The sequence below is a fragment of the Durio zibethinus genome, chromosome 9, assembly GCF_047325235.1.
Source record: "Durio zibethinus cultivar Kanyao isolate XHJ-2024 chromosome 9, ASM4732523v1, whole genome shotgun sequence".
NCBI classification, from domain to species: domain Eukaryota; kingdom Viridiplantae; phylum Streptophyta; class Magnoliopsida; order Malvales; family Malvaceae; genus Durio; species Durio zibethinus.
In genome coordinates, this window is record NC_143170.1 from 2,231,541 (window position 1) to 2,247,686 (window position 16,146).

General features: G+C 35.5%; 3 protein-coding genes across 4 annotated transcripts; all 3 read left to right on the forward strand.

Moving 5' to 3' along the window:
- The first annotated feature begins 951 nt into the window (after positions 1-951).
- Positions 952-3,491, forward strand: LOC111305289 (transcription factor MYBS3-like). Its single transcript, XM_022902675.2, has 3 exons — positions 952-1,418; positions 1,986-2,194; positions 2,766-3,491. The coding sequence occupies exons 1-3, from the start codon at positions 1,148-1,150 to the stop codon at positions 3,264-3,266; spliced, it is 981 nt and encodes a 326-aa protein (XP_022758410.1). The 5' UTR covers positions 952-1,147; the 3' UTR covers positions 3,267-3,491.
- A 140-nt stretch (positions 3,492-3,631) lies between these two features.
- Positions 3,632-6,943, forward strand: LOC111305284 (O-fucosyltransferase family protein). The gene is made up of 2 exons (XM_022902663.2): positions 3,632-4,764; positions 5,471-6,943. The coding sequence occupies exons 1-2, from the start codon at positions 4,298-4,300 to the stop codon at positions 6,549-6,551; spliced, it is 1,548 nt and encodes a 515-aa protein (XP_022758398.1). The 5' UTR covers positions 3,632-4,297; the 3' UTR covers positions 6,552-6,943.
- Positions 6,944-8,663: 1,720 nt separating this feature from the next.
- On the forward strand, positions 8,664-15,556 carry LOC111305297 (peroxisomal acyl-coenzyme A oxidase 1-like). Of its 2 annotated transcripts, XM_089765375.1 has the most exons (15): positions 8,664-8,903; positions 9,082-9,133; positions 10,364-10,472; positions 10,555-10,616; positions 10,847-11,056; positions 11,337-11,424; positions 11,499-11,661; positions 12,117-12,315; positions 12,554-12,751; positions 13,005-13,136; positions 13,477-13,597; positions 13,867-13,977; positions 14,302-14,371; positions 14,632-14,815; positions 14,904-15,556. In XM_089765375.1, exons 1-15 carry the CDS (start codon positions 8,860-8,862, stop codon positions 15,111-15,113), a joined length of 1,953 nt encoding a protein of 650 aa, XP_089621501.1. In that variant the 5' UTR covers positions 8,664-8,859; the 3' UTR covers positions 15,114-15,556. The 2 variants fall into 2 exon arrangements, with proteins under 2 accessions (XP_089621501.1, XP_022758421.2); XM_022902686.2 differs by lacking the exon at positions 9,082-9,133.
- The last annotated feature ends 590 nt before the right edge of the window (positions 15,557-16,146 follow it).

Here is a 16,146-nt window from a genome sequence, read left to right on the forward strand (position 1 = left end):
TCATCATCTGCACGAAATTTTGAGTATAATGTGAAATTTCTTTTACCCTTGCTTATTATTGTAAAAAAATTTTCATTTTTTTATTGAAAAAAAATATCATTCATTTATTATTTTGTCAGTGATATGTAATTATGAAATTAGTTTGTCCGTTGGATCTCGATCAATTCGATCCAAAAATCAGAACCGTCCGTTAACAATATGGACCCGCAAAAAGATTACTTATAATGATTTTTGTTTTGATGGGGTCCACAAAATTTTCTTTAAAAATAAAAAAGAGGCCATTGAAAATGTCTGCCCAGTTTGTGGCTTTGGATAACGTGGACAAAGCTATTTTACACCCAGAAATGCCACACGTCGCAAGTGCAAGATTCCCACGTTACAGTCGTTATAGATCTTGCCAACCTTTTTATCCACACCAAAGATTACGTTTTCTTCCGAAGAAAGTCCCTACCGTACACGTGTCAGATCAAATCTTTCTTAATTATGATTTCCCTCTCCTATTCACCATTAAATGGTAATATTTCTTAAAATTTGTACAGTATTTTTTAAAAATTTTTTCATTTTTTTCTTGTTCTTTGATCAAAATAAATATTTATTGGCAAAAATAAATCAAACAAAAAATTTTCTATATAGATGATTTTTTTAATTAATAATTCAAATAGTATTTTAAATAAATTTTCATTTAAAAAAAATGGAGAAACAACGTAGAACTAAATTTATTGTTAAAAGGAAAAGAAGAAAAATAAAGTATATGGACTAAATTTTTGTTTTAAAAATCGAAGGACTCGTTTGATCGTTGACGTCAACTCCCCACATCACACGCATATTATATCACACCAATTTTGACCAAGTCAACGGCAACAAATCCAAGATGTTAACCTCTCCCTGTAAATGCCGCGAAGCACCAGATAATTTCCTTTCTATGTAATAAAAACATGATACATGGATATTGTCTGTCCCCTTCTCTCTCTCCCATCTGCTAACACAGCCGGAGGGAGAGCCAAATAAAAAGACGTTTCTTTTTTTTCAATAGTAAAGCCCTAACTCACATGCGCGTCGGATCCGGATCCTCAGAGATCTGATTCATATCTATCTCTTTACCTTAGCTTCTGATCTGATCCAAAACGAACCCGCCCGGTCTTAAGAAATGGCGCGTCGCTGCTCGCATTGCAGCCACAACGGTCACAACTCCCGCACTTGCCCCAACCGAGGGGTCAAGCTTTTCGGAGTCCGGTTGACTGACGGATCGATTCGGAAGAGCGCCAGTATGGGTAACTTAAGCCAATACTCCGGGTTGAATTCTGGCGCGCATTACGAGAACGGGTCGGGTACGCCCTGTGAGGGTCCGGATCACGCCGACGGTTATGCTTCTGAGGATTTTGTCCCAGGGTCCTCTTCGAGTCGTGAAAGAAAAAAAGGTTTCATTTTTAAGGATTAATTTTATTTTCATTGAGTAATTTGGAATTTTAGTTTATAGTTATCTTTCTTTTGGTTGCATCAAGGTGGGTTTTTGTTGAATTACACCTTGAATGGATCAGATAGCTTACTGTCTTTAATAATGATGTAGAATATGTGAAGATATGTGACAAGACAAGCACAGGAATGTGTATGATCCGAGATGTTAATGATATTAATCCAAGAAAATTTTGATTATTTATGCTATGATGTGAAATTTATTGAGTTAAAGTTTGTCCAAAAGAATGATTATTAGATGTGATCTCACTGAGTTTTGGAGGTAATACAGTAGTTTCTTTTTGTGTGCCTGGTGGTTGTCTACATGGTTCTAGTTTTGAATGATCCTCAAAAATATTGATCATAGACATTGGATATGAGAAGTCTAGAAGGCACTGGATAATGCTAGAATTTACATGGCATGGTAATTGCGAGGTGACGATTTTCTAGTCAATGATTTGTCTAAGCAATAGTGTAGTAAGCAAGGGTGTACTTTCTGCAATTCCTGAATTGAGTTATAATTTGTTTTGCAGGTGTTCCTTGGACGGAAGAGGAGCATAGGATGTTTCTACTTGGTCTGCAGAAGCTTGGGAAAGGTGATTGGCGTGGAATCTCACGCAATTATGTTATATCAAGGACTCCTACTCAAGTTGCTAGCCATGCTCAGAAATATTTCATCAGGCAGTCCAATGTTTCTAGGAGAAAAAGACGTTCCAGCCTCTTTGATATTGCAGCAGATGAAGTTAATATCCTTCTCTCTACAATGATACCTCAATTTTCATGCCTTACCTCTATTAATAAAAAATTTGACTCTGTAGTTCTTGATTGACTACTTTAACCTCTAACTACTTTTAACCATTAAGAAATTAATAGTGTAGATATGAATAGGATGGACATACCCTTGAGATTTATGTTCATGCCTGTGAAAATTTTGCTTTTTTATCATTGGAATTTACCATTAGGTCACTTACTTTGTCTAAAGAATACTATTTTGAGCATCCATACCTTGTTTTGTACTTGTATCAAAATGGTAAGCTGCGGTTGTTCGTATTTTAATCCACTTCTTTTTGGGGTGTGTGTGTGTGTGTGTGCGCGTGCGTGCGCGTGCGTGCGCGTGTCTGTAGGTAGGTATTCTAGCTTAGTTCTTTCACAGATAATAGGTTTTTACCAATTTACTTACAATTTCCATATTGATACTCTTCAGTGGATTTATGTTCATGGATGCATTGCATCCGTTGCTGGTAAACATTGTGTATCCATCCCGTTTGCCCCCTTTTCTAGTTTAACAGATCTTCTTCTTCACATTCTTGCAGTTGGTTGACACCCCGATGGTATCACAGGATTTATTCTCTGCAAATCAACCACTGGCTGAAACACAGAGCAATGACCAGTTGCATGTTCCTCCTCCATTGGATGAAGAAGATGAATCAATGGATTCCAATAACTCGAATGATGGGGAAACTGTTCCTCCAAAGTCAGAGGGCTTGCAACCCTGTTACCCATTAGTATATTCTTACTTCCCGCAATTCTTTCCATTTTCATTTCCATATTGGATGGGTTATAACACAGAACCCACCCAGAAGGACTCACATGAAGTGGTCAAGCCAAAAGCAGTACATTCAAAGAGCCCGATCAATGTTGATGAGCTGGTGGGCATGTCAAAATTGAGTTTGGGAGAATCTATTGGTGATGGTGGCTCATCCTCTCTTTCATTAAAACTTGATGGTTCATCTAGGCAGTCTGCTTTCCATGCCAATGATGCTTCTGGTAATGCAAGCATGAGCTCAAGTGGAAGCCCAATCCATGCGGTTTAAGACCAACTTTATCTGAAACTAATGTCTTAGGTTAGCTCAGGGTTTGAGAGCAATACATGTTATTGTTAATAGAATACTAATAATGTGCAGTCTGGTTTGGGTTTAGTTATATATTTCTTTTGTGGGATCAACTCAATAAGTTTGTTTTTCTGTTTTTTAGTAACTTAATTCGATGCTTAGATTTAGGATGTAGCATCTAGTTAGCAATTATTTGAATCTTTCTAACGTTTGTGTTTGTCATGATTTGCTTAATATTGGCAATGCTGCGCGCTAGCTCAAAGTCGTGCAACAATCGAGTACTCTTCTTCTATTCCTCACTCAACAGTATGCATTCAGCAATCAGAACACAGATGGAATTGACTAGGAATCCAAGTTCCCTCATCCTGCTCTATGTTCCATGGCCAATACACGCTCTTCCTCTCTCCTTTGCTCTTCAACCTCAGTCCTTATCTTTCCATTTCTCGCTCGATACGAAGGATGAGCTCTGCGACTACCTCCAGTCCCTCTGTTTTTTAAAGGAAGGCCTCGTCTACTTCTCCCATCCCCTCCCGCCTGCAGCTCAAGAATCACATCACCTACAAAATTGCCTGCATATAATGCACAACACATTGAAAGAACCCAAAGTATGGATATGGATAATAGTTCTGCTGGTGTTACAAGAGGTATCGTAGTCTTATTTCTCGACAAAGTTGTTGATAAGGAGACTGGTTATGATGGAAGGGCAAGCTCTTGGGCGTTGCACATGCAGTTCCCCTGTAACCTGGTTTTACCAGTTTTCTTCTCGCTTCTGGGACTTGACCTACGGTTTTGCATATACGATTGCCCAACTATGAAAATCGATAAACCTGAAGGGCCCTTCATTCCCACAAGACTGAAAAATCGATAGCACACCCAATCAAGTAGCAATTAAAGGCCCATCAAAGCCCACCCCGTAGAGGCAAAAACCAAGCAATTTCCGAGAGTTCAGGCAGTACATCATCAAAACGGCCGAAAAACCCATCGGCCACCGCCTACAAAACCCAAAAAAAAACATGTTCATTCTCAACAGAATCATTGCCTCTCCCAAACGATGGAGCAGAAACAAATCCCAACAGCAGCAACAACTGCGCAGATATGCATTCTTTTTCTTCTCACTCTTTCTCCTTTCTCTCCTCTTTTTCTTCTTCCTCACTTCCACTTCCTTTCCCAAATCCGTCTTCTCAACCTCTTCCAAAACCATAAACATAGCCCTATCCCTCCAATACCCACATTGCAAAACTCAAATTCAGGGGGAGAAATTCTTGTGGTATGCGCCTCATAGTGGGTTTAGCAACCAGCTTTCTGAGTTCAAAAATGCAATTTTAATTGCTAGTATTTTGAACCGTACCTTGATTGTCCCTCCGATCCTTGATCACCATGCCGTGGCTCTTGGTAGCTGCCCCAAGTTTAGGGTTCAGAGTCCTAAAGAGATCCGGGTTTCCGTTTGGGATCATGTCATTAAGCTCATTACAACTGGGAGGTAACCGAGTATTGCCCACTTTCTTTGTTTATATTTCCATTTCAATTAATTTCTCTAGTAATTTGTAGAATTTTCTATGTTTGAATTCTGGGATTTAGTATTTTTACCCTTTAGATTGCTTTTCTTTTATTGGTTTTCTTCTACATTGTGGTGGCAACATGTGTTAAATTTGATTGCTGATAAAAAAAAAAAAATCCTTTACTTCAAGAGAAAATGATGTACGTTCGAATCTTGTCTCTATATTTTTTTTTTGGTACATTCGTGTAATTATGCCATATTTTATAAGAAAATTGCATGTCACTATCGACACAAAAATATAAAATATATTTTACTTGTTTTGTTAAATCTATGTATAGTTATTATTAAAACTTTAAATCACATCATCTTTGTATTTATTTTTTCTATCATGTTCTTGTCATGTCACTTTGAGCATAAAGAAATAGTTTTTCTCAAGTTAAAATTTCGTTGTAATTGTAAACTTCTGAACATAGGCCTTTAATTTCCCTCTCATTTCTAATGAATATTGAACAAGTAAGTCACTAAATTATTTCAGGTTATTTCAAGAAAACAAATTTTAGGTTCTTTTTGGCAATGCTGCTGCTGATTAAATGCAAGAAGTTTCAGTCACTAAACAAATTCAGTATTGCTTTAACTCCATGGAGCATCTAGGTTATGTTTCAGTTATACATTCTACCTCTCGTTGCAGGTATGTCTCCATGGCTGATATCATTGATATTCATTCACTACTGTCCTCTTCACTTGTTCGGGCCATAGATTTCAGGGTTTTTGTGTCATTGTGGTGTGGTTTGAACATTGATTTGGCTTGCTCCAGTGAATTGAATGCACGATTGTCTCTGGTTGATAGCCTTAAGCAATGTGGCTCTCTGCTATCTGGGATTGATGGTAATATAGATAGATGTTTGTTTGCTGTAGATGAAGATTGTAGAACAACAGTTTGGACGTATCAAAATGATGAAGTGGATGGGGCACTAGATTCATTCCAACCTGATGAACAACTCAAGAAGAAAAAGAAATTTTCGTTTGTTAGAAGACGTAGAGATGTATGTAAGGCTCTTGGGCCTGGTAGTGAAGCTGCATCAGCCACTGTTCTGGCATTTGGAAGCCTTTTCACAGCCTCATATAAAGGTACAGAGCTCTATATTGATATCCAAAAAGCAACAGGAGATCCAAGGATAAAATCTTTAATTAAAAAGATTGAATTCCTTCCATTTGTCCCTGAAATTATAAACTCAGGAAAGCAGTTTGCTGCTCAGACCATAAAGGCTCCTTTTCTCTGTGCACAGCTTAGGCTGCTAGATGGGCAGTTCAAGAACCACTGGAAAGCTACTTTTTTGGGTTTAAAACAAAAATTAGATTCATTAAGACAGGCAGGTTCTCGACCAATACATATTTTTGTGGTGACTGATCTCCCTCAAGGTAATTGGACTGATATTTACTTGGGTGATTTGGCTAGCGATTCAGTGAATTTTAAGCTGTATTTTCTGAGAGAAGAAGATCTATTGGTGACGAATACGGCAAAGAAACTTTCTCTTGCAAGACATGGCCTGAGGTTTGAATCTGCTCCTGCAAGCATGAATGGAGTGGCCAAGCTGGAGAAGCATTGCTCTCCTGATAAATTACCTGATGTACTCCTATATATAGAGGAAACAGTTTGTAGTTGTGCTTCACTTGGTTTTGTTGGGACTGCTGGTTCAACAATAGCAGAGAGTATTGGGGTTATGAGAAAATTTGGTTTATGTTCCAGCCGAACTCAGAGTGCATTGTGACATATACTCATTTATAACCTACTTGATAGAATTTCACCGGTTCAGTTCTTGAGAGGCATGTCTATATTCGTGCTTTTGATCTCCACTGCTTAACAAAGTGTTTCAGTCAGACAGACACAAGGACTATTCTGCGATCAAGCTCGTTTCTTATATTTCTAGATGATCCAACTGATATGCCATATTGCCACTTACGGAGCTTTTGTTCAATGAGCACCGGGTCTCGGAAGAATTTGGGTTTCACCCACTGCTGCACAGAGCATTGAAGCTAGTCAAGGTTGTTATTTGTCAAAAGAAAACTTTCATTAGTGCCAAAAGCAAAAATGGTTATAATCGTTAACATGAAATTGATGAAATATGAATTGGAAGATGGATGATCCATTATGTTTTATATATATGGTACAGCGGCTAACTTCCCCATTTATTTAGTTCATTTTCATACCTAAGGGACTGTAGTCCTGCTCTGCCCATGCTTCTCATTCTTTGGATAGAATCGGTTTCAAGACAACCCATAATTGTGCTTCCCCCACTCCCACCTAAAATGAACCATCCATTATCATTCGTTGTCCCTTTGTCACATGTCTATGAAATTTCTGGGTTTGGGTATTTTATATAAATTTTTGTATTTATATTATATTTTATATAAAAATTATATATTAAAATTTATGTTCGATATAAAAATATAAAATATATATTTAATTTTATTAAAATTATATATAATTATTATTAAAATTTTAATTCATATTATTTTTATATTTATTTTTTATATTAAATTTATGTTATTTTATAGTATTATATTTTAAATTATTAAGCTAAACAAGCCGTAGGTTTACGGGGCAAAAACTGGCCGGCAGATTCACAAGTGGCTTGATAACAACTCAGTATTTTCTTTTTAACCTTTAATTTATTCTTGAACTTGAACTTTATATTTTAATATTTACATAATTAAAAAATTATTATACGTATAAATTTCTTATTTGACATAGAAACTCGTCTAAATGTCAGTCAACAATCGCTGGTGTTTTCAAGGACAAGAAGTCCTGGAAAACAATTACCAATCTTGACTTAAAAGCTAAAGCCCTTTCACTAAAATAGTGTTGGAGTCGTGTTCGTGGACCATTTTTTTCTCCTCTTCCATACAATTGACTACATTTGTTATTTTGGGTATTCGTAAATTGTTCCTCTGACCTTTGTTCAATCTAATTACGATAGAAATATTGGCAGTTGAGGTGGTTAGGTTGGGCATTACATTTATTTATCAAAATTTGGGTGCAATTAATAAGTTGGTTATCACAAGTTAACGGGAAATTAATTTAATGAGTGAATTGATAAAAAAAAAAAAAAAACTTATATAATAGCAAGAGTATATTAATTTTTTTTTTCAAAATAAGATTTTAATTTATATATTTTAAATTAAATTTTTTTTGTTTATTTTTTCTTCTTCCTAAATAATCGTAATCTGCTCTACTTAAGTTATTTACATTTTTTTCTCTTTCATGTTTTCAATTCATCCTAATTTTTTTTAATTTTTTTCTTTTAACTTTTATTTAAATAAAAATTTTGTTATTTCACCACCTAACCAATGTATATAGGATACTATTATTATTATTATTATTATTTAAACAGCAGGTGAATAACATGTTTATCCCAAGAAAACAAAGATGGAAATATTCTAACTAGCCAATAATTGGGTCATTAAATATGTCAGCAAAGGTATAATAAAGTAAGGAATAAATAAATAAATAAATTTACTATATAAAATTTCAGGGTTTATACATTATAAAAAATGGAATTGTAATTAAAAATTTGACTTAGTCAAAATTATTAAATTTAGTAACAGCTTTTAGATTTAGTCAAAAATTATACTTTTCTTTAATTAAAATTTTGACTTTCACGTGTGAATAGATTACCTTTTAATTTTTTTAAGTCAGTAAAAAAAAAAAAAGAAAATAAAAAAAAGATGTCTGACAAGGATAAATGTGCAACGTCAACATTATTTCAGCCATATCTACTCCTATAATCTTATTAAGTAATATCGAGCCAAAAAAAGGCGAAGGATTTTTATTTCTATATATTTCTGTATTTATATCCAATTCATCTATTCCTATTTTTCTTGCGCTTTTGATCAGTTTCTTTGTTTCATCTTTTTTTGTCCGTAACCAAAATAAAAATACAAATTCTCTGTTTTTTTTTTTTTTTGACTCGAATCGAGAAAAAATGGAGGCAGTGGATTACCTCGCGGAGGAGAGGCGAAAGGCGGAGTTCGATGTGGAGGAGATGAAGATCGTTTGGGCTGGTTCTCGTCACGCGTATGAAATCTCCGATCGAGTTTCTCGTCTCGTCGCTAGTGATCCGGTGATTTAGTGTTTCTCTTATGTTTTTTTTTTCCTTTGATTTCTTGTTACCTAAAATATGTCGGTGAAAGGTTTATGAAAGCAAAGCTTTATGTTTTAAGAATTTATTATTATTATTTTTTAAATTACTGGGCTTTTATTGTTGCATGATCCGTTTATTTTTCTTTTGTTTTCTTTAGATTAATATCTTTTGGTTTCCTCTGTGTTTGGTTTCGAGGAAATTATAGTAAGGTACTGGACTTCTAATTCTAATTTCGACAGAAATTCTAATGCTAGAAATATATTATTGGTTCACTATTCTTTGCCAGTGATTCGTTTAATTTCTGACCTAATTTACTTTCTGTTTGGTTCCCGAGAACATGTCCGAAAAGAATGAAGCCAATGTTTGGGCTTTGGCGTCTTGTTGTTAATTAGTTTGAAAAGCTATTGTTTAAAATAATCCCTTGTAATAACATTTGTTTTACTGTTTGTTTCTCACGAAAATGTAGGAAGAAATCCAATTTTCTGTTTGTTGTTTCTTTATGTTTGGTTCCCGAGAACATGTGGGAAAAGAACGAAGCTAAAGTTTGGAATTTGGGGTCTTGTTGTTAATTGGTTTGAAAAGATATTGTTTACAATAATCTCTTATATCAACATGTGTTTTACTGTTTGTTTCTCACGAAAATGTAGGAGGAAATCCAATTTTCTGTTTGGTGTTTCTTATTGTTTGGTTCCCGAGAACATGTGGGAAAAGAACGGAGCTAAAGTTTGGATTTTGGCGTCTTGTTGTTAATTGGTTTGAAAAGATATTGTTTAAAATAATCTCTTATAACAACATGTGTTTTACTGTTGGTTTCTCACAAAAATGTAGGAAGAAATCCAATTTTTTGTTTGATGTCTTAAATTCAGTATTCTATTTCTGTCTGTTAAATGTGCATCATCATTCAGGATGTTGAAACAACGTGAAATTTGATGTTCTTAAGCTGCTTAGCTACGGACAAAGAATAATGATTTCTTGTTTTGATCCTTGGACTTAGGATAACTTTCATCTGTATCTTAATTTGAGGTTCTCTTGTTTCTGTTTGCCATTTGACTATTAACTCTTGAGCTGTGTTGAAGAATATAAGAGTAAGGTCTTAAGTTAAATTCTAGGGAGAAGAAATATGGAGGAAATTTGATAATTTACCTTCAGTTCTGCTTAGACTTTTATTGTTGATTTCTGATGCTTGGTAGTTCCAAGGAGTTAGCATAATTGAAAAGTGAACTAAAGCAAAGATATGATTTACGGAGTTCTTTTCAACTGGTGGACTGGCTCTCTGCCATTGAACTTCTTGTTATTTTCTTTTTTAGTTTCTGTCCTGATATTCAATATTCCTAATTTTTCCCTCCTTCACTGACCTAAAAGAGTAGAGTCACTTTTCATTTTGGCATTTTAATGTCAATTCTTCCATATTTAATTAATCTTGTTTCTATTTTCTCTAGGTCTTTCGAAAGGATAACAGAACTATGCTAAGTAGGAAGGACTTGTTTAAAGATACTTTGAGAAAAGCTGCTCATGCATGGAAGCGGATAATTGAGCTTCGTCTTTCTGGTTTGTTTTCAGCTGGGTGTCTCTTTTTCTAAATTGATTTTTCCCTTAGATATCTGATTAATATTAAAATCTTCTATGACAGAAGAGGAGGCCCAAACATTAAGGTTTAATGTGGATCAGCCTGCTTTCACTGATCTTCACTGGGTAAGTTCTATTTCTCTTTTCCTATTTCTAACCTTTGGAAGTACTGCATATGCCACTTTTATGCTAATCAATATGTTTGGAAAATGCAACATACCTTGGTTAACTTCATCATTCAAATCTAGTTTACCTAATTTAATATAAAATGATTATCTCTTTGTGCTGATTTATGGGCTTTAAATGCTTCATCATTCAAACCTAGTTTTAACCTACTAATGTATATTTCTTGATAGGGAATGTTTATACCTGCTATTAAAGGGCAAGGAACTGAGGAGCAGCAGCAAAAATGGCTGCCAATGGCATATAAGATGCAAATAATTGGATGCTATGCACAAACTGAACTCGGTCATGGCTCCAATGTCCAAGGGCTTGAGACTACTGCAAAATTTGATCCTCAGGCTGATGAATTTGTTATTCATAGTCCCACATTGACTTCAAGCAAAGTGAGTAAAATGGTTAACACTCTTTGACTAATTCATTCTTTGGCATTGATTAATTATACATACTAAGTTATATATCATGAGTGGTGCTTCAATGGTCATTCTCAATGGATTTTAGTCTGATACATCCTCAAGCATAATCCTCTCTCCTCTTTTTTCTCATTTGCAATGTGTAGTTTCCTTATAGGTACTTTTTGTTCTTCGTTATATGTTGTGTTCTTATATTGATCTCCTTGTATTTTCTTTACTTAGCATTATCTAATGTGGTTTTTGTTACTAATAGTGGTGGCCTGGTGGATTGGGTAAAGTATCCACACATGCTGTGGTTTATGCTCGTCTTATAATAGATGGACAAGACCATGGAGTGCATGGTAAGTGCCAAGTGTATAAACTTACTTATGTAGCTGTTATTTAAGATATTAATTCATAAATTCCCTTTTTCCAGGTTTTATTGTCCAGCTGCGTAGTTTGGATGATCACTCATCTCTTCCAGGCATAACGGTTGGTGATGTAGGAATGAAATTTGGAAGTGGAGCATATAACAGCATGGACAATGGTGTTCTGAGATTTGATCATGTGCGCATTCCAAGGAACCAAATGCTAATGCGGTTTGTTCTCTAATCAAGCCTCTCTATGTCTTTGTCACTCTTGTCTGCTTCTTTTTCTGAAGGCTAATATTTCATCTGTCATTTGATGTTTTTCTGGTCGGCCCATCTTGTGGAGGGAATTTAATATAGCCATTCAATCTTGTGGAGGAAATTGCATGGTGGGAAATATCTTTTGAATAAGTCTTTCTTGAATGATTCTCGTAATGAGCAGTGGTCCTGAGTGAAGTGGCAAAGCTGGGAAATTTTCTGCTACTTCACTTAACACTAAAGAAGTTTTAGACTCTGCTCAGAAATCTAAAATTTATAAAATTTCTTTCCTCAATAGAAGAAAACTACCCAAAAGGGAGCCAAAAAGTGATAACCTGAGCTGAAATGTCACTCCTATAATGTGATTTTCCTGGATAAACTAGCTGACTGTTCTGAAGTTTACTTTTTTTGTTTGTTTCCTCTCTCAGTGTTTCTCAGGTTACAAGAGAAGGGAAATATATGCAATCTGATGTTCCTCGCCAGTTGGTTTATGGTACTATGGTCTATGTCCGACAAACAATTGTATCTGATGCTTCTCGTGCTTTATCGAGGGCAGTTTGTATTGCAACAAGGTATAGTGCTGTTCGTAGACAATTTGGTTCACAGAATGGTGGTCCCGAGACCCAGGTACTATTGTTTTTTGGATCTTATGCACATATACATGCTATATCAAGTACAGATTGTTGTATACAGCTACCTTTTATGATCACTTATAAATTCTACTGGCTTTTTCTTTCCCATAGAAACTTTCAAATAATTGTGTTGAAAAGTATCTGAGTTACCCCTGCTGAAGTTTCAGAACCAATTTTACATTTCGTAAAGGCTGATGCATGTAATGCTTTTACATTTATTTATTTTGTTTCAGGTGATTAACTATAAAACTCAGCAAAGTAGACTCTTTCCTTTGCTTGCTTCTGCCTATGCTTTCAAATTTGTTGGTGAATGGCTGAAATGGTTATACACTGATGTGACCCAAAGATTGGAAGCCAGTGATTTCTCCACATTACCTGAGGCTCATGCATGTACTGCAGGGTTAAAATCTGTTACTACTTCTGCAACTGCAGTATGTCACTATTGCTAATCTTCACTATTCCTTCACATAAATGTTTTTGATTATTTTTCTACTCTGTCAAATATTACTGTAGCTTAATATATTTTGGTTGGCCAGTTATTTTGTATTAAAGTGCCTCTATCACCATTTTGATGGCATAAATGGTCTTTCCTAGCTTTTAAAAATTGACATTCATTACAAAATAATAACATTTTAGTATTTTTTTGGTATGCTTTTAGCTTGACTAAAATAACTATGGTTGCAGGATGCGATTGAAGAATGCCGAAAACTATGCGGTGGTCATGGTTATCTTTCTAGCAGTGGGCTACCTGAGTTATTTGCAGTTTATATCCCCGCCTGTACTTATGAAGGAGACAATATTGTGCTGCTTTTACAGGTGTGTCAAATGTGAAATATTGTAACTTTTATTATCAACACCTTTCATCATCTTCATTTGTTCTTTTAGATGGTCAGGGATGAATTCCAATGTTCTAATGGAGACTTAATCTGAGTAACATGTCTTGCTATCTGTTTTGAGAATCTTTTACTTCAATATCTTATTAGCTAGTATTTCTGGTGTTTCTTGGTATCTTATGATAATTGGATGAATCTAATAGTAAAGAACATGAAAGAAGTATCACAATTGAAAATAGAGAACCAATCTAAAATCCTTAGATGTGTTTTTAATGATGATGGGGTGCCATTCATTGACAATGTAAGCTGAAACATTTCTGTAGGTTGCAAGGTTTCTAATGAAGACCGTTTCCCAGCTGGGATCTGGGAAGAACCCTGTTGGGACAACAGCCTACATGGGAGGAGTAGAACACCTCATGCAATGCAATTGTGAAGTTCAAAGGGGTATTTGTTTTATTTTTTTTTTACTCTCTTGAGCTTGTTTCAAACTTATATTTGCTTTTTGAATTTTCACGTTCTGGAAGATTGAAAATTGTCATTTTTACAAACATTAATTAGGGTTTGCCCAATATGTCTGAGTGAGTTGGCTGGTCCTTAATCTATAGATTAGTCTTCTAGTTGCTAATCATACATCAGTTCATACTAGTTGACAAATTAATATCGGTTTGGGTAAATAACAATATAATTATTTCATTCCTTCTGTTGGCTTGCAGCTGAGGATTGGCTAAAGCCTAGTGTAATATTGGAGGCATTTGAAGCGAGGGCCGCTAGGATGTCTGTTGCCTGTGCTAAAAGCCTTAGCAAATTTTCAAATCCAGAAGAGGGTATATTCTTTCTACCTTGATTGAGCAATAAGCATTCTCTTTTGTCAGTTATTTTTCTTGTCATGTTCTTCAACCAAGATAACTGTTGCATGCTCGACTAGTAGATGGTCATGCTTTCAATTCTTACCATAAAATTTGGCATACTCTGAGTCATATAATTTAAAAATTTTGGTTGAGTTTTAATAAACATCATTTTGTTATGATATATGGTGAACAAATAGGTTCAATGCTATAAGGCAAAGGTTGTGCAGTAGCCTCTCTGTGTTAAAGTTGTTGAAGTCCACAAGTTTAATGTTCTCCCACATTCTTTTTGTTTTTCTTCAGGTTTTGCTGAACTCTCAGCTGATTTAGTTGAGGCTGCAGTTGCTCATTGTCAGTTGATTATTGTTTCCAAGTAAGCCTCTCCAGTCTTATTAACTCAGAATGTTGGGGGCACGAAATTAATATTTAATGAGGTTTCTTATTGTGGTGCTCTGCATAAGGTCCTATGAAATGATTTATTTTGTGGGTGGAAGGAGCCAAACTCTAATCCCTAATTTTCAGGGCAATTTTTAAGGAATTGGCTGCAAAAGTTGAACTTCGATACATGGGATCCACTTATTCTTGGCTGCTTCTTTTGTTTTCTCAAAAGTTTTCTAAGAACTTCTTTTTCAGGTTCATTGAGAAACTGCAACAAGACATACCAGGAAAGGGAGTGAAACGACAGTTGGAGACACTCTGTAATATATATGCTTTGTATCTTTTACACAAACATCTCGGTGATTTCATCTCCACTGGCTCCATTAGCCCCAAGCAAGGCGCACTAGCAAACGAACAACTCAGATTATTGTATTCCCAGGTTTGTTTCATTAATTCGATTTAGTTAATACAGTGCTCAGCTTGGAAGGCTACTGGTGTCCACTGGTTCTGATCTCCTTTAATCTTAGGTCCGTCCAAGTGTTATTGCCCTGGTTGATGCATTCAACTACACTGATCACTACCTTGGCTCAATTCTTGGCTGCTATGATGGAAATGTATATCAAAAACTCTATGATGAAGCATGGAAGGATCCTTTAAATGAAACCGTTGTGCCAGATGGTTACCATGAGTACATTCGGCCAATTTTGAAACAACATATACGTAATGCAAGACTCTAAAAGAAGCAATTAAGTATGACGCAGTTGGTTCAATGTTTGAACAGTATTTTAGGTTAGGAATGAATAAAGTGCCCAGCCCAGATATTAACCACCTGAAAGTGGAATTTCAGGTTCACTGGTCTTGGCAGCTATCTGTCATCCCTTAGCTCATGGCTGATTTGTTGTTATCTGTGGACTTAAAGTCGGGGCAGAAGATCTTCAATTTCCATCTAGTGGGATAAAAATTAAGTATAGTAAGTATTATTGCTTACATCGGTCATTATGTATTTATGTGTTTTATATGTATTCAAAAGTAACTTCCAACGACTAGAATGACTAAGTTTCATGATACTTCTTTCTTATGGTTTGTTTTTGTTTTTGTAATGCAAACTAGTTCATTTAAAGGTGAAAACAAACCAGTGCACTCAGCCACCGGCTGGTTTGTAAATAATTCGTCACCAAAATCCCACCGCATAAGTTTTAATTTCCTGATCAACTTTTCTAGTTATCTTGTTTAACTCTCAACGGCAGGAACATGCCTGGAATAGGACTCTTTAAGGCTTCTTGCTTTTCTACTCTCTGGAAAGAGTCCCTCTCAATAGAATGGCGGGCTCAACATTGGGTAAAAAGTCCCGACAGGTTTAAGACAGCAATGGCTTGCTGGGTCATGCTAGAAGAAATAGGTTACTCTGAGTTGATTCGAATGATCCATTCCTACGATGACAATACCATCGAAGCTCTCTTCAACTAGGTATTGCGATGCTTGAAGTTAAAACAACCTAATGCTGCGCCACCAACTGAATCAGATGATGCTACTGACCTGAGCATGCTAGCTAGCATGTCACATCTAGTCTCCAGAGCTTGCAAAAGTATCATTGTTTTCCATGTGAACAGGAAGTGATAGAATTCCCGAATTTTTGTAAGTAAAATTTTGTTTGATGGTTCTTACATAAAAAATTTTGAAAGAAAAAGAATTCCAGAATATCTAGTTGAAATTTTCTGGCCATTTGACCAATTTTGAGCTTATCTTTTTTGCGGGTGTTTTACTTATAGG